This window comes from Notamacropus eugenii, chromosome 6, assembly GCF_028372415.1.
Source record: "Notamacropus eugenii isolate mMacEug1 chromosome 6, mMacEug1.pri_v2, whole genome shotgun sequence".
NCBI lineage: Eukaryota > Metazoa > Chordata > Mammalia > Diprotodontia > Macropodidae > Notamacropus > Notamacropus eugenii.
This window is the reverse complement of record NC_092877.1, coordinates 257,206,068-257,231,627: the sequence shown is the minus strand read 5'-3', so window position 1 is coordinate 257,231,627 and position 25,560 is coordinate 257,206,068. Positions and strand designations below refer to the sequence as shown.

General features: G+C 38.0%; 1 protein-coding gene across 2 annotated transcripts in view; it reads left to right on the top strand.

The window, feature by feature from the left end:
* The first annotated feature begins 6,785 nt into the window (after window positions 1-6,785).
* Window positions 6,786-25,560, top strand: part of NDFIP2 (Nedd4 family interacting protein 2) — a 109,913-nt gene continuing 91,138 nt past the window's right edge. Inside the window, exon 1 of one of the 2 annotated variants that reach the window (XM_072622146.1) lies at window positions 6,786-7,059. In XM_072622146.1, coding sequence (XP_072478247.1) covers window positions 7,018-7,059 — 42 coding nt within the window. In that variant the 5' untranslated portion in view covers window positions 6,786-7,017. The remainder of the gene's footprint in view (window positions 7,060-25,560) is intronic. The other variant, XM_072622145.1, reaches the window with a different exon arrangement.

The following is a 25,560-nucleotide window of genomic DNA, read 5'->3' as shown; positions in this document are numbered from 1 at the left end:
AGTTTTGTTGGGTAGGTGATTCTTGGTTTTAGTCCTAGTTCCTTTGACTTTTGGAATATTATATTCCATGCCCTTCAACCCCTTAATGTAGAAGCTGCTAGATCTTGTGTTATCCTGATTGTATTTCCACAATACTTGAATTGTTTCTTTTGAGCTGCTTGCAATATTTTCTCCTTGACCAGGGAACTCTGGAATTTGGCCACAATGTTCCTAGGAGTTTCTCTTTTTGGATCTCTTTCATGCGGTGTTCTGTGGATTCCTTGAATATTTATTTTGCCCTCTGGTTCTAGAATCTCAGGGCAGTTTTCCTTGATAATTTCATGAAAGATGATGTCTAGGCTCTTTTTCTGATCATGGCTTTCAGGTAGTCCCATAATTTTTAAATTGTCTCTCCTGGATCTATTTTCCAGGTCAGTTGTTTTTCCATTGAGATATTTCACATTATCTTCCATTTTTTCATTCTTTTGGTTTTGTTTTGTGATTTCTTGGTTTCTCATAAAGTCATTAGCCTCCATCTGTTCCATTCTAATTTTGAAAGAACTATTTTCTTCAGTGAGCTTTTGGACCTCCTTTTCCATTTGGCTAATTCTGCTTTTGAAAGCGTTCTTCTCCTCATTGGCTTTTTGAACCTCTTATGCCAATTGAGTTAGCCTATTTTTCAAGGTTTTATTTTCTTCAGCATTTTTTTGGGTCTCCTTTAGCGAGGTGTTGACCTGCTTTTCATGCTTTTCTTGCCTCTCTCCCATTTCTCTTCCCAGTTTTTCCTCCACCTCTCTAACTTGATTTTCAAAATCCTTTTTGAGCTCTTCCATGGCCTGAGCCCACTGAATATTTATTTTGGATGTTTGGGATACAGAAGCCTTGTCTTTCCCTGTTGGTAAGCATTGTTCTTCCTCATTAGAAAGGATGGGAGGAGATATCTGTTCACCAAGAAAGTAACCTTCTATGGTCTTATTTTTTTTCCCTTTTTTGGGCATTTTCCCAACCAGTTACTTGACTTTTGGGTCCTTTGTCAAGAGTAGGGTAAACTCTGGGAATCTGTGAGATCTCAGTTTGTCCAAGGTGGCCCAATCAAGCATGTACTAGTCTGGATGTAGAGAGGGATTTTGTTGCAGGAATCTTAGCAGATACCTCTCCACAACCACTTGTCCTCCAGTTCTGCAAAGTCAGCACTGTGGGCTGATTTTCAGATAAGCTGGATGGGCAGGGCCGCCATTTAGTGTAAGACAAAGACCAGCTTGGCCAGGCCTCCACCCAGGGCTGAGGTAAGACTCAGCTCTTCAATGCCCCTAGGGGTTTTTATGCTCCAACAATGGAGCTTCTGTATGGGCTGCTGTGAAGGCTCTGTGGCTGCTGCCTGCTGCTGGAGCTATGGGAAGGCCTTTCTACCTTCCTGGCCAGGTGATAAAACCCTGTCACTGACCTTTGGAGTATGTGGGCCAAGGAATCTGAGGACCTGCTACTGCGACTGGAGATTCTGCCCCTGAAGTGTCCTCCTCCCAGAGTCTCATTGTACCGTGGGGCTTGGCTAAGGCTGGGCTGTGCTCCGCGCCCTGAGCTCTGCTCCACGTCTGGTGCAATTGACTTTTCCTGTGGGTCTTTCAGGTTACCCTGGGCTGGAAATGTCCTCCACTCTGTTGTTCTCCACTTCTGCTGCTCCAAAATTTGTTGAGAGTCCCTCTCTACAGGTATTTTATGGGCTGTGGGGAGGACCCTGAGTAAGTGTGTCTTTCTAGTTCTCTATCTTGGCTCCGCCCCTCTGAGTTTAGGTTTGTACATGCTCAGTTTGAGATGTTTGTGGAAAGTTTGGGGGAAGATGTCTGGTTTGCATTTGGTGACAGGGAGATGGAATCCAGAAGAAAGACTGGAGATTGGTAGGTAGATTTAGGAGTCACCTGCACAGAGATGATAGTTTGATCAATAGGAGCTAATGAGAGAAAAAGAGAGAGAGAGACAGAGAGAGAGAGAGAGAGACAGAGACAGAGATAGAGAGACAGAGAGAGAGAGACAGAGAGACAGAGAGAGACAGACAGACAGAGAGACAGACAGAGAGACAGAGAGAGAGACAGAGAGAGAGAGACAGAGACAGAGAAAGAGAGAGAGAGAATGCGTGTGTAGTGGGAAAAGTGCTGAAGACATAAAAAGTGTGAGAGGATAAGGGTCTAGGAAAGAAGCCTGAAATGGAATAGTCAGAGAAATATGAAGAGAATTGGGAATGAAGGAAGTCACAAAAATCTAGGGAGGAGTTAATTCCCAGGAAGAATGAATGAATGAATGAATGAAAAAGCCTTTGTTAAATGCTTTCTGATAACTGTGTACTAAGGGGATACAAACAGAAAAATCAGAGATGCTTTGCTCTCCAGAACTCATTCTAATGGAGAAGATACCACATGTAATAGAAGATGTCAGCTACAAGTCAGATGGAAGTCCTATAGTCCTTAGTGTGCAGTAGCAAAGCAGAGGGTAATGTATCTTTTTGATACTAAAAAAAAGTTTCTCATTTTGAGCCACTTGATAGTACTAGGACTTTAGTGGTGAGAACTTTCTTTTCTATATCTTCAGTAGCTATGATTATTGAGTAGTTGGAAGACTTTAGCACCTATAGCAAAACTTGCCAGGTCACATTGCCAAAGCGAATAAACTAGAAGAACCAGTGAGTGGTCTTGGATGCATTGTCATTACTAGGACTTTTGGGCTTACTTGACCATTGATGGCAGTTGGCAGTGGTTAGTTTTAAGGGTTATGAGGAAGATGGGTACCTTCTCCACGGTGATTGCTTTCCTTGATGGCTGTGAGGGTCAAGGAGGAAACATGGCTGGTGGGCTGGGGGACACCGTTATTTCTAGAACTCTTTGCTTCAGTGTTTTGGGCTATCTCCATTGAAATCTGAGGGGAGGTGGTAGTAATGGTTTATTTGTCTGGATTCAACCTTGAACTGTGTATATCCCATGCTTTTCTCTCTGCTTTGATATTCTGCCCTTCCAGCCTCCTTGGACATCTTGATGCCAAGTCCCAGGCTATTTCCTTTATCATGCATATTGTTCTAGGTCCAAGGGTAGGACTGGCCATGTTGGAGAGTCTATCTTGCCTCTGAAACAAATCCCAGACTGTCTACTCAGATTCCCAATCTTGCCTGCATCTAGTTTCCCAGATATTTTGGAAGCAACTTTTGTTCTGCTCTCAGAACTCATAGTAACTATTTGACTTTTTCAAGACCAATTCAATGCAAGGCAAATATAGAAACATTTAATAAGTTTGTCCTCAGCATAGAATATTTATTTTAGGCTCTAAAAGTTTACGTAAGACAGTTCTTAACTTCACAGAGCCTATGGTCTCTTAGAAAGATATGATGAAGATGTAAATAATTAAAATATATAGTAATGCATCAAGAGTCAGACACAATGAAAACAAATATTATTGTTGTTTTCTTTTTCCATCTACCTTCAAGTTTGGTTTACATTAAATGGAGGTTAAGAAAATTTGTATTAGCTCAAGAAGTTTTTAGGCAAAGAACCTCTGTTAGTCCTCTAAAATTTTTCTGATAAACATGTAAAACCATACATTACAAATACTGTTACCACTTATGATCACACAGTAGTCAGCAATTATGAAGTATTCATTTCATTTTAAATTATAGTAGATAACAAATTCAATTAGCAATTTAGAACTAGTATCAGAATTTGGGACGTCTGCCTTCTTTAATGATTCCGCTTGTCATGAGATCTGTGGAGGTAACACAGGCATTAGTGTCTCTAATGCTTCTTAGCTAGTGAAAATTTCAACAGGTTTTGTATACTTGGGAAGGTTATTAATATTATTTCTGTACATGGAAAAATTACTTGTTGAACAGCTGAATATAGAATGGTTGATTCTAGAGACAGTGGCATGAAATAGCCGGCTTTTCATTTCATATTTTCTCTGAATAGAAATATGGTTTTTCTGATGGGAATCTATTGAAGAGTAAGGATGGCCCTAGTTGGTGGGTGAAAATAACTGAGAATGGCTCTCTTTTGAGTAGCATAAAGAAATTATTTGTCCAATTAGTAGGGATGTAATCTTGGGCTTAGGAAAATTAATTTGGAGCTTTGTGACAGATTGCTATCACATTAGCGTTGTTTTCTCTACAAGCTCTATGAGTAGTGGTAAGAAAGAACAAAACTAAAAAAGGAAAACTTTAAACAGGTGTTTTCCATCTTCTGTCTGAAAATATGCTTTCCTGCTATTGTCTAACATTCTGACATGTTGGGATCTTTGGATGAGCAAAATATAAGTGTGAGCCTTGAGAAGGAAGTGTGAAAAAAAGTTATTCAAGTTATATTCACACAGACATTCTAGTCAGTTGTTTGGGTCTGCCCTACATACATCAAAATGCCTTTTCACTGTGAGGAATACTGAAGTATGGTCCTTATCCTCAAGGAATTTACAATCTCAAGAGGAAACATGATTAAAATATATATTTTGATTAGTGAACAAGATGGTAACCTAAGTGTTAAATTGTCTTGAGTTGAATCTGAATTTCCAAAGAAGTAGATATTTCCCACTGATTGTAGTTTTTTTCTTGGTCATTTGAAGATACCAAGTGAGAGGAATTTTCATGAGGAAATTGTGAAAGTAGATTCTTCTACCTGTAACAGCAGGCTAAATAGGCATGTGGCAACATTTCTAAGATTTAAAAGAAATTAGGCTATACCTAAAAGAAATGATTTTTGCTATGTAATTTAAATAAAAAAAATGACAATAGCACTGATAATTGCATTTTTTTCAGGCTGCTGATACTCTTTGCTTAATTAGATGCAGCATCGACTGTTGGAAGAAAGTGGAAATTTTGTGGGCTGATTGAGTCAATAAAAATACACAAGAAAGCTCTTTATCTTTGAACATATGACCTCCATTTGGTCACTTCCTTTTTAAATTCTATTTTTCCTGCTGATGTTAGAGACGATCTTATATAGGGCTCATCATGTTCAGCATATGAAAAAGAGCTGTGTCACCTTCAATAAGTCACTTTTCCATTCGGGGCTTCAGTTTCCTCACCAAAGAAAGGTGGTAGACTAGATATTTTTCATTAATTTTTTTCAATTAACAAACATTTTTGTCTCTTTCCCACATCCTTCCCTTTCCCTGTCCGCTACTGAAAAGAAAACCCTTGTGACAAATAGACAGTTAAGATTTCCATATTGACCATGTCCAAACGTAAATGTGTCATTTTACATCATGAGCATATCACCCTGTTAGGAGTTGGTTTCCCGGAATTGTGCTTGGGTGGTTATTGTATTGATCAGTCTATACGATTTTTAAGGTGCCTCTCAGTTCTAAGTTTTGTTTCTAAGTTTGAGTTAAAAGATAAAAAACATTCTATAGAACGCTCCCACACAACTCCCACTCCTTCCTCTAGGAATCATAATGTGTGACACTTATGAAGAAACAAAGAGCTATGTGTTGGGTTAATTAATACCAAGACATACTGTACTGTTAACCAAGGACACTTTATTTACAAGAAACCCACTTCTTGTCTACTTATGTTGTCTCTTGATAACATAAAGCTTAGGAACTTAGTGCACACAGGAGTCATAGAATTTGAAGTGGAAGGGGTCTTAAAAGACAGCCCAAGTCTTCCAATTTACAATGAGGAAGTCGAGGCAAAGAAAAGTCTAAAGTACCTTCCCTCAGTCACACAGGTAGTCTGTCGGAGTCAGAGATCTGAATTAAGATCTTCTTGACTATGCCTAGCCCTCTCCCCATTTTACTGGTATGTGTAACCCCTGAAGATTCCTGATCACCTGTTTCTGTAATAAGTCATAGCTAGCATCCATATGACTCCTTTAATATATATACATGATCTCATTTGATCCTTACAAAAACCTTGCGAGGGAAAAGCTATTGTAAACTCCTTTTTACAATGTTTGTGAAACAAACAGATGCCCCCAGATGTGAAAACTGGGGCAGCCAAGGCTAAGTATCTCTTTCTAGTAACCGAATTTTCATTTGTCAGTTACTCGAGTCCATTTGTAAATATCCTTGCTGAAAAAGTAATCCTATCTCACTAGCCTTTCCATGAAGCTTTTGGGAAACTTCTTGTATTCTTCTTGGATAAATCCATTAATTAACAAACATATATCGTGCCCACTATGTCCCACGCACTGTTTTAGGTCGATAGCAAGGGGATGGAGACGCGGGTGAACAATGAGAGTCCTTGATGTTACCCATTACAAGGTGTTTTAAGATTGGCAGAGCTCTTTTATGTATAGAGCACGTCCCTAAAGGGGGTGGGGGTGGGGTGGTGGGGCGTGCACCAAGACTTTTGGGACACCCTGTATTAACTCCTTCCACCCTCATAACAACCCTAGGAGGTACAGGCGCTATTATGATCTATTCTAGATAATCCACAACTTATTTTTCTAATTAAAAAAAATTGGGGGGAGGCAGGGAAATTGGGAGAGGCCCGAGGTAGAGGTGGCAGGAAAGCTGAGCTTTGAAGGAAGCTAGGCATGAGTGAACAAGGATCCTGAAGGGTGGGTAAGGTGGGTGACTGTGGGATCTGGCCTTTCTTGTGGGTGTGGGTGTGGGTGTGGGTGCGCGAGTGTGAACGGAAGGGACCCGTCATGTCTAGCCACGGCTGGGAATACGTTCCACCCTCGCGGCCACAGCCCACGCGACGGAGAATCCACCGAGGCAGCTCCTCCTTCCCCTCCAGGTCCTTCTGTCACTCCTACCCAGCAAGAGTCTAACCTCGTTCTGGAAACTAAGGGGCTCTTAAAAAAAAAAAAAAAAAAAGCTACCAAGCATGCGCGTGTCCCCCAGCGGCGCATGCTCAGTAGCTAAGGCAGGTTCCCGAGGAGGACTGCAGCGCCTCGTCCTGACCGGGGACAGCGCGGAGGTCTCGGCTGGGGCAGGAAGTGAGTCTGCTCCGGCAGGAGGCGGCGGCGGCGGCGGCGGCTGAGAGCCCCGGGGTCTCGGACCCCTCTTCCCCCTTCTCCACCCTTTCCTAGCCCAGGAGGTTCCTGCAGAGCGGCAGGGATGGATCTTCACAAGCCGATGACGACTCGCCGCTACCAAGTGGTGAGTGAAGCCGACCCTCCGTCCCCTTCGGGGCGAGCTGTGGCTTCGGGAGCTACCCCCCTCCCCCCATCAGGGCCGCGCAGCCGGGGCTGGCGCTGCCCGTGCTCGCCCCGGGGATGCCGGGCTGGGCTCGGGGCTCGGGGCTCGGCCGGGGGCTGGGGCTGGCGCGCTCCGGCTCCCCCGCCCCCGCCGCCTAGCCTGTCCTGGTGTCTCCGGCTCCTTCCCTGACTCCCCGTGGAGGGGCTTCCTCCTGGAAGAGGGCTCTGCTTTCGGGGAACTCCGCGGAGGGCTGCGTGGGGGCGGGCCGGGCCGAGCCGCGGGAGCTGGGCGGGGTGGTGGAATGTGGTAAACATCTGGCTCCGCGTCCGACTCCTGCGTGGAGCCCTTTCTGCCCCTCCGGAGTGCCCGGGACCGAGTCCGGCTCTGCCTCGCCGGGCGGTGTGCCCTTTGCAGTTGGAAAGACCCGGATTGGGGATCCTGCCCGCTGCGCCTCGGTGGGCCCGGCTGCCCGGGGTCCCTGAGCCTCGGCTCCCCTCCCTTTCAGAGGCCCCAGAGGAGGGAAATGTCATTGTGGAGGGCTTGGCCAACTTTCAGGACGCTGCATCCGTGCCTGTCCTGGTTCTTAGACCGGACCTCAGAGTTCTCCTTTGGGAGAGTACACGTTAATGACTGATGTCGACTTCCAGTCAATAACTTCCTTTTTCATTTCCCCCTTCCTTCCTTTACTCCTTCCAGTTCCCTTTCCTTCCCTTCACTTTATGTTCTTCTGTTTTATTTGATCAGGGGTGAGACATTTGAGAGTGGAGTTATTCCCTCCTTAATTGCCGATTTGGCCTAATAGTTTTTACTTTCCAATTTAATAACAAACTCACTGTGTTCCATAAACTTAAGAAGCAAAAAGCCTTGGGATGGAGGTGAGGCTGGGAGAAGCTGAAACTCCCATTACGTATCCTCTTGGTTTCTTTTTGGATGCTACAATAAAGTGAATTGTTACACTATTCCTAAATCTTTAAAAACCTAGCTGTGGGTCTCAGATTTCACCTTTCACATCTACTTGCTTTGCTTCTTTAAGGATTACTCATCTTTTTATTTCATTCACCCATTTAAGGTGTTGTAGGGCACTGAGTCTTCAAGTATGCCCAGAAAATCATAATAGTTCATATTGTAATTGTTTTAATTATTTTGTAGAAAAGTATATCAAAAAACTTACATGACAGTTAAGTTTTCAGGAAAAATTCTTTAAGTAGTCCAAAAGACCTTCCAAAAATCCTATTGCTACTTTCAAAACAATTCTAATACTGCCTCTTTTCCGGAGGGCATTTCTATTTTGTTAGTGAACTTCCTCAATTTTAGTATTATACTTTAAAAAAGTTACACATTTTACAGAGATTAGCAAAAATATTCTTAAAGAGAAAAATAATTTCCTTTTTCTCCTCTTTTTTGTCTTTTCAAATTCTTATCTGTCAGTCTTAGGAGGGAGGGCTGATCTGCTTCAGAGGAGCTCTAAAGAAATTAGAGATCTTTGGAAGCACTGAATTAAGTAAAGGTAGCAGTAGATAAAGATTGTCTCACTTTGGTGATTTTTTCATCTTCATCTTTTATGGACTCTCATGTAAAAGAACCCTCATATGCAGGATATAATTCAGAACAAGTTAAATCACTAATAGTGATTACCCTCTAAGAACAATTTCTTATAACCGCTGTGACTAAGTTAATTTTATTTTATTAAAGTTCCTGAAACCAAAATGCTGATAGCAGATGTTATACTTTATTTCTGGATTAACCCTGTGCATCTCCCCCCACCCCCATTCTTTTGGAAGTATGTAAAAATCATTGTGCTTTATAGTGTCTTTATAGCATTTTCCCCCCCAAACTGAAGTACTCCTGTACTTCTCTGCTAACATGGAGAGAATTTTTTGGTGTTATATTACTAGACATTGCTTTTGGAGGCACATGATTTTTCAGGTACTTTCCAAGTTTCCTTTCTTTTAACATTCTGAATTAATAAATTTTTATCAGTCCTCATTAACTCTTGATACCATCAATCACCCTTTTCTTCTTGTACTGTTTTTTCTCTAGGTTTTCATGGCACTACTTTTTCCTAGTTCTTTTAAGACTTTTCAGACAGTTTCATTTGCTGGATCTTCTGCCAGGTAGTTCCTGCTAACCATGGATGTTGTCTTGTCCTCTACTTTCTCTAATCTGCATTATTTCCCTTGGTGATCTCATCAGCTTCAGTAGATTCCTTATCATTCCGGTGCTGATGATTCTCTGATCTGTTTATCCAACTGTAAACCTTTCTCTTAATCTAGGGACTCACTCATCTCAACTGGTTTTTAGACATCTCAAATTGGATGTCCTATATAGACATCTTAAAGCTCAGCATGTCCAAAATACAACTCATTGTCTTTTCCTCCCTACCCAACCCCCAAGCTCTCCCCTCTTCCCAATTTCCTTAGCAGTGTTGAGAATAGCACCATCTTTCCTGTCACCCAGTCTTACAAGCTAGGTGTCATTCTGGCCTCTTCACTCTTTTTCAATGCCTCTTTCCCATCTTCAATCTGTTGTCAAGTCCTGTTGATTCTACCTTCAAAATACCTCTCACAAATGCCCTTTTCTCCTATTTCATTTGCTTTCTGGGAAGGTCTGACCATGTCAACTGGACACCTCCCCTGCCCCCCTTCAGTAAACTCCAGTGGTTTTCAGTTACTTCCCAGATCAAATATAAAATCCTCTATTTGGTGTTTAAAAGGCCTGTATAACTTGTTCCCTTCCTATCTTTCCGGTTTTCTTCCATCTTAATCCCTTCCTTCACCCTCCTTTCCAGTGACACTTGCCTTTTAGTTATTTCTTGAAGAAAATAGCCCATCTCCCAACGTTGGGCATTTTCACTGACCATCCCATATCCCTATAATTTCCTTTCCTCATCTCTACTTATTGATTTCTTTCACATCTCGGCTAAAATCCTACCATGTCTTTCTCAAACTCTACCCTCCATGTGTGTTCCTTTCTACTTTTGATTAGCTCCAACTTATCCCATATATATTTTGTTTGTCTATATTTATTTGTATGCTAGTTTCCTCATTAAACTATGAACTTCTTGAAAAGAGTTTTTACTTTAAACCCTTTTTTGTGTCTCTAGCACTTAGCTCAGTGACTTGCACAGTAGGTGCTTAATAAATAATTGTCAGCCTAACAAGTCCAATGCTGAGTTTATCCTCCCTCTAATATTTTTCTACCTTATGACCTCTCTATTTTTTATCAGTGGTACCATCATTTCCCCAGTCTCTAGGTTGAAACTTCAGAGTTACATTTGATTATTCTTTTTTTCTTATTTTTTCTCATTTCTTATAGCCAGTCTATTATCCAATCCTCTTTGATTTTGCCTCTACATTATCTTTTTTCTGTCTCATACTATTATTTTTTTTTTACTTGAAACACTGTAGTATCTGCCTGAAAGATTGAAATAGCTTCTTATCAAGTCTTACATTTTTTCCTTTTTTTCCTGAAGTCCATCCTTCGTACCAGTGTTTTGCATAGATCTGGTGATATTTTTTTCTGCTCATAAATATTCACTAACTCTTGAGGCCCTCCACCCTAGCTTTACCCTATTTTTTCAGCCTTATTTCATACCTGTCTCTACTTGATACCTTAGTTTCAACAAGATTGCCCATTTTCTTCAAAAATGCTCTGAAATACCTTCCCTCCCCTAGACATGCAGTAATACACAGTGTACTAAGTGCAGGCAAAGATACAAAGTTTAGGTGATACAGCCCTTGCCTTTATAGAGCTTACAGTCCATCTGGAGTGGGGTTGTGGGTGCTGAGACTTCAGCCCAGATCACTGTAATACACATTGCATGCCTTGATTGCTTCAGACAAGTGCTTTAAAGGTATAAAAGAATTCAGAAAAAGGGAGAGGGAGACCTCTCCAGGCATAGGGTACATTGTGAAAACAGGCACTGTGGTGGAGATGGTAGGGCGCATAGAGCATATCCTTGGAAAAGAGAGCAGACCTGTTTGGCCAGAGTGTAGAGTTCATGCAGGGGAACAATCTAGTATGGTAATAATAGCTCATGTTTGCCTAGCCATTTAAGATTAAAACAGAATTCTTTTATTGTTGTTTTTCTCCCACCGTTATCTCCTTCTCTCTCCCCACATTTAGCAAATTAAATTGAACAGCAGCTGAACTTGAAAAAATAAAACTGTCAGTATACAGATGCATAGATTGGCAAAAAAATTGTCTATGTAGATTGGCCATCCCTGAAAATGTCTATTTCATGCTGAATTTTAAAATGTCACCTTTTTGATGGGAGGTGAGTGTTGTGTTTTGTGTTCTTTCCTTTGGACTCATGGTCTGTCATTGCATTGATTAGGATTTTAAAGTCTTTCTTGTTTGTATTTCTCTATAATGTTATCATTATTATATATTATTCTCTTCATTCTGCTCACTTCATTCTCTATCACTTCATAGGGCTGCTAGTTTCCTCTAAACTGTCTATTTGTCATTTCTATTGACTCCATTTTTCTGTTATATTCATATACCACAATTTGTTTAGCCATTTCCCAAAAGGAAGACAGTCTCTTAGTGTTCACTTTTTGACTCTCACAAAAGGAGCTCTTGAAAATATTTTTGTAACTTACAGGTTCTTTTCCTCTTTCAGTGTCTTTGGGGTATTGGCCTAATACTGGCATGAGGCAGTACACTGAACAAATACAAATTAAAGAAGACAGACCTCTTTTTTTTTTTTTAACTGTGTTAGATAAGCCATAAGTTATGTATAATTTAGTAACTCTTTGGGCAAAGTTCTAAAGTGTTTTTCAGAATGGCTTGACTAATTCACAGCTATACCAGCAGTGCACCAATGTACCTGTTGCTGAAGTCCCTCCAACATTTGTCATTTTCCTTTTTTGTCCTCTTTGCCAATCTGATAGTTGTGAGGTGAAACCTCTAAGTTGCTTAAAATTATGATTGTTGATAGTTTGAATTTCTTCTTTTGAAACTGAATATTCATATTCTTTGACTGTTTACTGGGGAATGATTCTTAGTTTCGTGCATTTGAATCTGCTCCTTATATATCCTGGATACGAAACCTTTTAAAAGAGAAACTTGCTGCAATTTTTTTTGCCCAGTTACTTTTCCTCTAAGTTTTAACTATGTTTGATTTGTTTATGCAAAAACTTTTGGATTTTACATAATCAAAATTGTCAGTTTTATTTATTTATTTTTTGATTCTGTTGTCTTTGTCACAAATTCTTCTAGTCATAGTTCTGGAAGGTAATTTCCTCCTTGCTCCTCTAACATATTTATGATGTGATCTTTTGTATTTAGGCAACATAACCTTTTGGAGCTTATCGTAGAATATGTTGTGAAGTGTTGGTCTTAAACCTAATTTCTTCCAGACTGCTGTCCAGCTTTTGCCAAATACTGAGTCCTTCTTTCAGTAACTGGGGTCTTTGAGCCTGTCAGACGTTGTTTCTGCGTGTTGTACACTCAACATCTATTCTCCTGGCCTTTCCCCCACCTCCCTTTTTGGTGAACTAGTATCAAGGGATTTTAATGATTACTTTTTTGTATAACGGTTTGAGACCTGGTACTTATAAGGCCCTTTTCCTTCCCACTTCTTTTCTTCGTTACCTTCGTTACTTTTTGTTTCTCTGTACAAATTTTATTGTATTATCTAGTTCTAGAAAATTTTCTTTTGGCAATTTGATTAGTACAGAATTGAATAAGTAAATTATCCTGCACTTTCCCATTTCCATATTCAAGCTGTTCCCCTATATCTGGATATCTTCCTTGCCCTTATTCACTGATCCAGTTTTTAAAACCCAACTTCCAGGGCCAATTTATATGTCACCTCATGTAAGGGATTGGAAGGGGATCTTGTTTTGAGGGAATGATGATAATTTTCCATGTTGAGTTTGAGGTTTGAGTACAGACTCAGTAATTTGTCTTGCAATAATCTGGCCGTTTGGAGACATCGCCTTTTTAGCCATGATAACTTTTAATATTAGTCAAATCATTGGTATTGTAATTAATAAACATTAATACATGAACAAAATTACGCATCCTTGAAATATTGTAGAAGAAAACATTAAAGTGATAATTCAAGTGTATATTTTTGATGGTGTGTAGAGATATGCAGTTAGAACTAAGTGAAATGATGATTTAAGTATTTAGCTGTATAATTTAAGAGTTATCTATATAAAGGTGATTGTTGAAGCTATGCATTGACTTCCCTGAGAGAAAGAGTTATCGGAAAACTGAAGACTTTGAGAACCAGTGCGGTACAGTGGAAAGCTCATTGTATTTAGAGTCACAAGATCTTAGTTAACATCCTGGCCCTATTCTAATTGCCTTTGTAGCCCTGGGCAAGTCACTTAGCTTCTCTGGGTTTCAGTTTTCTCATCTCATTCCTACTACTTACTACACAGTACTGCTCTATTACGTTCATGTGCTAGAATTTGTTTATCCATTTCCCAGTTGATGGGCATCCTCTTGACTTTCATTTTTTTGCCACTATAAAAAAAGAGCTGCTGCAAAGACTTTTGTACATTTAGAACTTTCTCTTCTTTTATCTATTTGGGGTGTAGGCTAAGTACTGTTACCAGTCGGCAAAGGTTACGACCATTTTAGTGTCTTTTTGCATAGGTCCAAATTGCTTTCTAGTCTGGCTGTACCATTTCACAGTTCCATCAACAGTGCATTTATGTGCCTATTTTTCCATAGCCTGCCTCCAGTATTTGTCATTTTCCTTTTTTATCAACTTTGTCAGTATGATGCATGTGAGATTGAGCCTCAGATATGCTTTAATTTGCATTTTTTAAATTATTAGTGATTTGGAAAATTGGATAGAGTGTGGGGAATAAGAAGTGTTGAAGGCTTGAGTAAAGAAGAGATGTTTTGAAATAGCTTCCAGAAAGAATGAGAAAAAGAGTCAATTAGTAAAAGAATAAAATGATTGCATTGCTGTAATGAAAGCCCAGTTGAAATGGGATAATGTAAATTCACACTATACCCAGTCACTTATTATGTGACTGCATTAGCTTTGTTAAACTGCATGTGAATGGGAATGGCGGATGAAGGTGTTGGGAGTATTATAGGGTTGAGGGTTCAGGGGATAGAGGACAAGGGTTGATCAAGACTGTGGAGCCGATATGGTTAACTAATAGTAGTGTTTTGTGAATATGTGGAGAATATATGGATGGAAAGTAAAGTATGAAATTAGTATTGGTTGGTACCATGTAAGTGCATCAAACTCCTTAGGTAATTTGTAGAAGAATCTCATGATTTGAGAAAACAAAGTTTTTCTTAGGTCATTTTTCACTTTTATTCATACTTTCAACAATTGAAAAATACTCGTTTAGTTCCTTAAACTCATTTTTCCTCCAAACTTAGAATTTCATATTTCAATCCATGATTGTCCTGATTTTTGGTGGTTTTTATAAAATTATAGTAATGCAGGTGTGTCTGAAGGGAAGCTGTGTTTATAGGCTTAAAGGTGAAATAATTTTACTGTTAAGCACCTCAGCCATTTTTTGGACGGGGGAAATTTAAAAGAACTTTCCCCACCTTCATAATCTCTTGGTTTATGCACAATACCATTTCCTGTATTATTAACAATTTTACTATCAAGAGATAGGAATCTTAGCTAGAAACTTTCTTATTATTGAAGGTTTTGTTAGTTAGCCTTAGAGTGGCCATGACTAAGTGAAGCTAGAGTCTAGACTGAAGGAAATTCCATTTCACATATTTGTGATGTCATAACTAAAGTACAAAATTAAATTTTACTGATATAAACAGTTTCTTAGAAAAACATTTGCAACAGGAAGAACTAAGATCAGGATAGTAATTATACTGTATTTTCATATTTTAGCTTTCAGTACAATTTAAAACATGTTAGCCTGATGATTTGAGAAAGCATAGGCTTTTTGTAGGGCCTATATTTTCAAGGGGGACATCTTTTAAACATTGATTTTTATTTTCAAAAGAACAGAAAACATATATTAAAGGAAAATTTTACCGTATTAATAGTTAATGCTATTCTTTTGTCAGTAGTAACTATCAGTAATTATAAGGGAGCCATCATTTTGCATACTGTTTTCATGTTAGTAGATAAGCATAAAACTAATGGCAAAGTCACATAATAACTAAGAAGGTAGATAATTTTATCAAACGTTAAATTTCTAACATTTTTGATAATCTTAATTGAGTGTGAACTACATGCGGTAGGTGCTTAGTAAATATTTGTTGAATGAATTTTTAAAATAAGTATTTAATAAAGTGCCCCAAGATTTTTTAAAAAATTGACATTGAACATGGGTATTAGAAAATTTGGAAAAACATGTAATGTGAAAAATATAGGGTGTGCTTATTTTGTGTGTGTTAAAGTAATTGGACTAAGTTAATAATGAACATATAAAAAAATCTGCATTAATGAGTAGCTTATGATTATTTTTATACTGTGAATACTTTTGGTTATTTTACCACCTGTGCAAATTAGAGTGTATTTGATTTAAAACTTTAGTTAGGAAAACTAACTTAGGAAAAAAATTTAAAAAAATTAAAGATTTAGTTAGGAAAAAAACTTTTTCTTCCTATAGAAGTCTGTTATTCTTGCTTGATAGTACTATATAATTTCAACGTAGTAAACTCCTCAATCTGAAATTATTTTTTAATTAGTACTGTCCTACATTTAAGATACATTAGATATTGTTTATAATGATGACCCTCAGTTAGGTATCCTGTGTACTCCTGAAATAACTTCTAAATTAAAAAGAGTACCTGAATTCTTTGTGTAGGAAAGTGTGATCATATAGTTATGCACAATGTAGATATTAGCCATTATATTAAATATCACATTTAAAAATTAATACCACATATGTTAACTTTTCATTTTAAAAGTGTGATTAATCAGGCATTGTTAAAAGTCATAGAAATGTCAGTAGCTATGGAGGGCTTATGCTCTCTCTACTAGTGAAGAAATTACCCTGATATTACAGAGCCGTGGAAACAAGAATTTAGTTTTAGTTTTTAGATATAACTATATACTTGAAAGTGTTTGCCCAATCCATTTGAAAGATCTATTATTGAGAAATTTTCCCTTCCACTCTCCCTGCTCCAAACAATTCGCAATTTTTAGGTTGATTGGGAAAGGTTAGTAAAATCTTACTTAGTGAAATCCCCATTTGGAATTTAGAATGTAGTTTTTCATAGAAACACCTATTAGAAAGGATGGTTAGGCTCTAGAGCCTCATTAATAGTTGCAAGAATAAGGGTTAAATTAATTTTGTGGTTGGGAACTCATCCACCCTTATGAACATTCTTTAAAATGGGAAATGTGTTCTGAGGCTCATTTGATTTCCATACTTGCATCTGGATATGCTGCCCTGCCTTGTACCCCTCCCACCTCTGTTAGTAATTCTCCTAGCCCACTATTTTTGGAAGCCATGGCTCACTTCACTCCTTCTCTGCCCCCTAACAAGCTCTTCAACAGTTTTTCCAGTTTCTTCTCCACCCCTTTCCTGTTGGAGAACCATGATCAAAATCCTGTCTGTCATCATTTCTGGAAGAAGTGTGTTAATCCCTATATCCTTGTAGCCTCTCTCACCATCTTTGTAGCTTTAAGGACCAAAGTGCCCCTCCAGGATCACTTTCCTCTTTCAGTTTTCTCTATTACAATGTATGGTTCTTGACAGCAGAGATTATCTTTGCTTTTGTAGAAGTATTCCCAGGGTTTAGAGGAAGGTTGTTGTAGTTGTGTATTAAAAGCTGACCTTGGAGCCTGGAAGATCAGAATTCAGGTCCCTTCTTTGATATATACTGACTGTGTGACCCTGAGTAGATAGTTCTGATATTTGCTCTTTGTGCTCTAGGGGCTGACCTGCACAGGTGGAGGGAACATTTCCCCTTTTAGGAATACCATATGCCAGTAAAATCACAGGTCTACACCCTATCTCCAAGGCTTAGTACAATGTTTGGCATAGACATAGTAAATTCTTAACAGGTGCTTTATCATTTATATTCATTCATTCTTCTCATAACCTAGGGACTTTTAAAGCCTGTTGTTGGAAGGACTTGTTTAATTAAATTATTAGTTAGACTTATTTATTTACATTTTGAATTAATCAATTCTCATTGAATTAAGTACATTCCTACTTTATAGTTTTCTTTTTTGTTATGACTGATATGTAGTCATAGTTATTATTTTGAAATAATTTCAAGAATATTAATGCTGTGTAAGATTTCAGTTTCTAGTTTTAAAAATGTACATGTAGTAGAATTTTAACAAATATCATTGTAAACCTTCTTGAATATTCCTGACTTACCACTTCCTTTGCTTTTAATTAATACTATGCAAAATACTTTTAATAATTCCTTGTTAATTGGAATCAATTTAGGAATGCTTCTTGGTAAGTAATTTGTATAGAACTATTGAGTGCCTACGTAATTTAACATACTTTTCAAGATATATTACTGTTTTAAGATTCTTTCTCTTTGTTAAGAAGGAAGGTTATAAGGTGTGGGTGGGTAGTATAGTTGCTTTTTTTTTTGGAAGGGTTAAGTGACTTGCCTAGGGTTACACAGCTAGTAAGTAAGTGTCAGAAGATGGATTTGAACTCAGGCCCTCCTGACTTCAGGACCATCTAGCTGTCCCTGTGTGGTACATTATAGGAACAAAAGATATCAATAAAACCTAAAAGAAAATTCAGCTTTGGGACTGTGTACCCAAATTCACAGCACTTCTTTACACTATATAGTAGTGTTAAAGGTAGTAATAACTTATCATAAAGGTTCTAAACCAGACCTGCACAACTTGGCAGTAGGGGCTAAAATTAAAATAGGCTAAACTTCTTCGGTGGCAGATAGGTTTTTAGCACTTCACTTTCCAAGTGAAGGTATAATTAATGATTAAGCTGTTTTGCAAATAAACCAAATTTAAAAAAGGGAAATTTCAATTAGTATCAATTAATTACACTTATTAAGATTTTTGTTTATCATGAAATCATATTAATGTTTAAAAAAATTACTTTGCCGCTCTGTACAAGTTTTAATGCATTTTTCAGGTCTTATGGTTTACATTTAGTTAATGGGATGTATTACACTTGTGTCTGCAATCATTTTATTATATTCCAGAATCATGTTTGAAATCAATTTCTGTAGAAATCTGAAAACTAACCTTAGTACTTGCCTCATTTTCTGAGTTTACTTTCTTGAAAAACCATTGTTCCCCACTGAGATTTTTCAGCAATTTGGATGCTTTAATTTGTTTTTCATTAGCGTCCAATTTGCTTAAGGTAGGATGCTTTGATTCGAAATGGCGACGAAGATTGTAATTCTTTGGAATAGCTATTACTTCTCAGCAGACAAGGCACAATATTTCGTCTGCTGTGTAAGTAAACAAGTATCTTTGTTCACTCTGGATTAAATATTCTGTGTTCTGATTTGATCTGCCATTTTTTTTTATCACCCATTTTACAAAGTCACCCCCAAAGCTTTAATGTTAGAACCAAAACATCTCCACAGCAACTGCTCACAAAGAAATATTGAATTGTCTGACCTTGGAGAGAGCAACAGATGCTTATGTAACTTGGAGGGCAGCTGTGCAGTCAGGGAGAGGAAGAAGCCCTTGAGTTGTTCCTGCTTATTACTTAGTGGGCTTCAGTTGTGTTGTCATGTGACTGCACTCACTATGTCCCTGTTCAATACCAGTAACTACCAAAAACAGTGAAAAGATAGAACTCTTGCTCCTTTCAGACTGGAGACAGACTGAGGGTAGTTAGTTGCAGTGGAGAGAATGTGCAGTGGCAGCCCACCTGCCAAGTTACATGATGGGCACAATAGTGACTAGTGGAAGGTGGGTTAAGCAAGGCATGGACAAAGCACTTGTTACATCTTTACTTTCTTTTGCATTCTCTACATTTTTCTTGGACTGCTCAAAATCCCTTGACAGGCTGCAAGTGGCAGGCTGTTGTGCAAGCCTATTCTAAACTTTTTTTTGTGTATATCAAGTTATTCTTTTCTGTGAGGAATGAAAATACGCTATGTGAGATTTGGGAGACATGGGCATGCAATTGCAAATTAAGTTCTATATAGTTCATGGTATACCTGTTGAAAACTCTTAGGTGTCTTTTTGAGAACGACTGGCGTTCAGAGGACTTGAGTTCAAAATCTGATTCTCCAATTTGCTACCTGTCTGACGTTGTATTTTTTATCTCTGTGTATCAAAGGTTTCTCATCTTTAAAATGTGAAAATGCTAAGTGATCTCTATTTTCCTTCCTAGTTATAAATATTGTGGTCTGTGATATAACCATGATCTGTCATTTGAGATCCCAAATCTATTTTCTTCATTCTTTTCAGCTTATATTAAGAGTTTCATATGTTATATAAATTTTATATGATTCCATTTTCTAAAAACATAACTTTAGAGTTGTAAAATTCATTTCTGTATATTCATCATTTAATAGAATAAATGTGTTGCAGTGATAGAATCAGTTTTAGTATTTCCTAAGCCCTGTCTATGGTCATAAAATTTGTCCAAGGATTAGTTGATAGGTACAGCTGCCAGTTGTACTTGTCATCATGTAGTGACATTTTAACCACCAGTTTATTATGTATATGCTTAACATAGATAGACTCATAGGATACAAACCCCGTGTTCCCTAAGCATCAGTTTCAGCAATCTCATATAGATCTAGTTTGATCAGGTAGGAGAGATTCAGTGGAATTTTACAGAAGGCATAAGGCAAAGGTAAACGGATAGTATAAGAAGTTCTACATCAGATAAAATTAAAACACTAGGGATAAAACTGGAATTTACAGACTAACCATTAATATCAGAACTATAACTAGTTACTTGACATGCTCCACTTAAGTAAATAGATTTAATAAAGCAGAGCTAGAAAATCTTTTATCATTAACCAGTCAGAATTTGATGTCAGCTAAATTCTGCAAACTCTTGCTACTTATGTGACTTGCTTTCTTAAGGAAATGGTGATCATTAAGCTAATACAGAACAATTCTCTTATCCCACTATGAATAGCTAAAACGGGGTGGGGAATCTAGGGCCTTGATGCTAGGTGAGGACCCTCTAGGTCCTCAAGTGTAGCCCTTTGACTGAATCCATACTTCACAGAAGAAATCCCCTTAATAAAAGGATTTGTTCTGTAAAACTTGGGACTCAGTCAAAAGACTGTACCCAAGGACCTAGACGAGCCACATGTGCCTCAATGCCCCAGGTTCCCCACACTTGAGCTAGAATATTGTAATTTATAATATATATATTAAATATTAAATTTATAATATATATCTATTAAATAATGTATTAAGTAATTTAATAGGATATAGTAAGTATTCCTGAAAAAATAACAAATTTAGTAATTATATAGTGTTTGTTTCTCTTTTTCAAAAGTTTCGTTTAGATTTGTTTTGTGTCTTCAGTACTTCACTGAAGAAAGATTATATTTTTCTATTCATCATTCACTCCTCTTCCTTTTCCTCATGCCTTTATAGAGTCTTATAGGAAGAAGTTGGTTACATTTAGAACGTAGTGATATTTCAAAAACTTAATTTTAGATACCTTATGCCCCAGTGCTTATTGGCTATTGTTGGCACTGAAGTGCTATATAAATATTAGTCATTATTAATTACAGTAATAATAAGCATGTTTTATCCTTAGTTGATGTATCAAGGCAGATGGCATATTTAGATAAAACTAATTAACTCCTGAAGACAGTAACCTAAATATAACTTAAACTTAAAATCATGTGTATATGATACTGACATGAAGTCTCTCCCAGGAACACTTTTAAGAGGATGAAAGGAAAATGATGGGATTTGAGATAGAGAGCTTTAGGTACTTTGGGTGAAACTAAATTGTGTAGGCATAGAAAGAAAATTGTAGACACCTATGTCATGTCTACCACAGGCCATTTTTGATTTAGGGATCATATAGTTTAGGGATTTGTCTATGTTATCTTACTGGTTTGGGTACTCCCCACACTAATGCAAATTACAACCCTTTTATAATGTAAGAGATAGTCTTTGGGAGTTGCAGTGCCTCAGATTCATAATTCTGCAGTCAGTCTGGTGCTTACTTTCTGGTCTGCACTCTGCTACAGAACATCTTCAGATGTGTCATGGATAGAACGTAAAAGCAACCTGATCACTGCTGTAGCTGAGGCAATTATGGTTGATATTGGTGGGGAGGTAGGGTGAAGAAATTATGAAATCTTTTACTGCTTCAAAGGAGATGTATGCAATGCCCTAGTAACCTTGGCTTCTACTCATCTTCTACTATACATAACTTTGACAGAGCCTTTAGACAGCAAGTCAGCAGTTGATCACTTCGAGATTGATGAAGAGAGAAGCAGCATAAATTCTTGTCATCCCAGGGATTTTATGGACTGATATCAAGGGTTTAACTAACTGAGGGTGAGAAGACAGGCCTTTTCTCACCTTCACTATAGTAGGCAATCATGAGCTTGTCTCCAGTACAGTTTACATCTACCCTTGTCCCCAAATACATCCCCACTCTTGCCTCCTTCCTCTGCTGTGCATGCTCCCAACCTTCCTCATTCTAAGCCAGGAATTGGGGTCTCAGGATAATTATAATTTAAACTGTCTGATACCCATAGAAGCTCTGCAGGTGCTTTTGTTTAAATTTTGCCTCACATATCACTTCATGACTGGACAGTTAGTCCCCTTTAGAAGAAGGGGCAATAACCAGTATGAACCTTATCTCTCCCAAATTCATCTTTTTGTGTCGGACAGATGTGCAGGCATGAATATATTGAGATCTGGGTCAAAGGTGCAATTGCCTGTCTTTCAGATTTCTCTGTTACTTTTCTTGGCACCACCTTCCTGCTGGTCATTCAGGTTTGCACAACGTTTGGTGTCTGTTTAAGTTGTTTAACTTTTTAACTTTCCATTATTCCATATCCACATATCCAACCAGTTCTCATACCTTATCAGTTCTATCTCTGTACCTCTCTAATTCTCTACTCATACAACCTCTACTTTAGTTCAGACCACAGTCCCTCTCTATATTGTAATAACCTTCTTGCCTCCTCTCTCTCCTTCATACTGTCTGTTCGCCGCACAGCTGTTGAAGTGATTTTCCTAAAAGTATAGATCTGACCATGTCACTGCCTTGACTGTAGGATCAAATGTGATGTTCTCATTATCTCTTCTTTTTTAATTTCTAAGTGTTATAATGTATATAATTAAATGTGATTTCCTCATTATCTCTTCTTTTAATTTCTGAGTGTTATGTGTATAATTATTAATACAGTAGTACACATATGTAATTTATAAATAAGTGAATTTACACATTGGGTGTGGATGCTCAAAATTTTGTTTACTGAGGTGTACAATCAAAAAAAGTTGGGAGACCACTGCTTTATGGGACTAATTTCTATTTTATCCTCAGGTTCTAGAACATCAGGGCAGTTTTACTTGATAAATTCTTGAAAAATGATGTCTGGGCTCTTTTCTTTGATCACAGCTTTCAGGTAGTGCCAATAATTTTAAAATTGTCTCTCCTGGATCTGTTTCCCAGGTCAGTGGTTTTCCCACTGAGATATTTCACATTGTATTCTATTTTTTCATTCTTTTGGTTCTGTTTTATAATTTCTTGATTTCTCATAAAAGTCGTTAGCTTTCATCTGCTCATTTCTAATACTTAAGGAATTATTCTGTTCAGGGAGCTTTTGGACCTCCTTTTCTATCTGGCAAATTTGGCTTTTTAAGGCATTCTTCTCCTCATTGGGTTTTTGGACTTCGTTTGTTATTTGGGTTAGTCTAATTTTAGAGCTGTTATTTTCTTCAGCATTTTTTTTGGGTTTACTTTAGCAAGCTATTGACTTGTTGTTCCTGATTTTCTTGCATCATTTTCATTTCTCTTTCCAATGTGTCCTCTACTTATTTGATTTTCAAAATCCTTTTTGAGCTCTTTCATGACCTGAGACCAATTCATATTTTTCTCGGCGGCTTTGGATGTAGGACTTTTGACTTTGTTGTCTTCTTCTGTTTGTACGTTTTGGTCTTCCTTGTCACCAAAGTAAAATTCTATAGTCTGATTCTTTTTCTGGTTTTTGCTCATTTTACCAGCCAGTTTGAGCTCTTTGTCAAGGTAGTTCTCCGCTTTTAGTGGGGTTGGGGAGGGTGTACAGTCAGCTGCTTGATCCCCCCACAGTCTGTGGGCCTAGAGGTCCAGAAACAGTGGCAAACTCCCCCACCACCTCTGCTGCCCTAGAGCTGGGGCTGAACCGCGCCACTCTCTCACACAGGTCCCATAGGTTTTTTCCACTGACTTTCCAATTTGCCCTCGGTGTTTTGGTGTTTGCCACAGGTGCTAGAGATTCAGTCCCCCAAGACCTGCTCAGGTTCTTTCTGTGCTGGGGTGACTCATGCAGGACTGCACTCTGCTCCCATGTGGCGTGATAGATGCCTCCTGAAGACCTTCCAGGTTGTCTTGGGCTGGAGATTTGCTTCACTTTGTCATTCTGCGGATTCTGCAGCTCCAGAGTTTGTTTAGAATAATTTTTTACAGGTATTTGGCTGGGCTCTAGCTCTGAGCTCTAGCAAGTCTCTGTTTCTTCTCTGCCATTGTGGCTTCATCCCCTTTATTTATTCTTTTATGTATTTATCCTGAAAAAACTCATATTAGCTACTTAAAAATATATCCATTTTGCTGTGTATTTTGGGAAACACTACAAATGTTCAGTGTGCTGGACTCAGAGTTAAGCTGGAGAGTGATCTGGATTGTTTCCAGGAAAATATATATATAAATATACAGGGCACAGGGTGAGTTGAATAGGAAGGGATGATATCTAAAAAAATAAAATTAAGGGGTGAGAGAGGAATATATTAGAAGGAGAAAGGGAGAAAATGGAATGGGGCAAATTATCTCTCATAAAAGAGGCAAGAGAAAGCCTTTTCAATGGAAAGGAAAAGGTGGGGAGGTGAGAGGGAAAAAGTGAAGCTTACTTTCATTGGATTTGGCTTAAGGAGGTAATAACATGCACACTCAATTTTGTATGAAAATCTATCTTACACTGCAGGAAAGTAGGGGAGAAAGGGATAAGTGGAGTGTGAAGGGGATGATATAAGAGAGGACAAATGGAAGAAGGAAGTTAGAGGTAAATATTTTTGGGGAGGGACAAGGTCAAAAGAGAGAATAGACTAAATGGGGAGCAGGATAGGTTGGAGGGAAATATAATTAGTCTTACACAACATGACTATTATGGAAGTCTTTTGCATAACTACACTTGTATAGCCTATATTGATTTGCTTGCCTTCTCAGTGGGGATGGGTGGGGAGGGAGGAAGGGAGAGAAGTTGAGACTCAGAGTTTTAGGAACGATTGTTGAATTGTTTTTGCATGCAACTGCGAAATAAGAAAAATGGGGTATAGAAATCTGTCTTGCCCTACAAGAAAAGAGAGAAGATGGGGAGAAGAGTAGAGAGGGGTGTGACAGAAGAGGAAGAGATAATCAGAATGTATGCTATCTTGAGGTGGGGGGAGGGGAGAGATGGGGAGAAAATTTGGAACTCAAAATCTTATGGAAATGAATGTTGAAAACTAAAAATAAATAAAATTTTAAAATATATTAAAAATAGAAAAGAAGAAGACTAAGGAACTGAATATGAATTTTAAAAACTAGAAAACAGCAAATATGCATAAAATAAATGTGGAAAGAGACCTTAAAATTAGATAAATAAATTAGAAACCAAAAAAGTGTAGAAATGACAAGTAAAGCTAAAAGCTGTTTTTTTTAAGACCAAGTCTGATAAATCTTTAGTTGTTCTGATTATAAAGAAAAGATCAGCAAATCCTATGAACAAAATAGCAAACAAGTTGAAATTGCAACAGAACCAGGAGAAATAATAGAATGTGTAGTTATGTTTTAAAACTGAGAACACAAATAGGGAAATTCCTTAAAAAAACCCCCCAAATCTCCTAAGTTTACCAAATAACCAGTAAAGATTTTAAGTACTCCTATCTCAGAAAAATTAATAGAGCTAGCTGTAATGGAAAAAAAAAACCAACCAAAAACAAACCACAAACCTCCTAATCCTGATGGATTCCCAAGAGAATTCTTTCACATTTCTAAAGAACATTTAGTACCCATATAATACACATTATTCTTAGAAATTGAGAAAGAAAGCACTGTAGCAGACTTCTGAGGGAAATGTTTATTTTTCTATTATATTAATAGCCAATTACTAAATTAGGATTGAAGTTTTTCCTTTCTACTTCCTCATTCAGGGACCAGCCCTTGCAAGTCATTCGGTCAGTCTTTGAGGGACATTGCTTATAGATGAGATTGCCCAAATGCTCAGGGTACGTACTCTTGGATTTTGGGCAGGACCCCATCCAACTAGAAGACCTTACTTCTGCTTAAAGTGTAATCAGAATCCAGTATAGGTGAGTTTTTTGCCCCAAAGAAATGAGCCCCTGTCCTTAGAATCCTCCATTGTAATTTACTGTGACCCAAC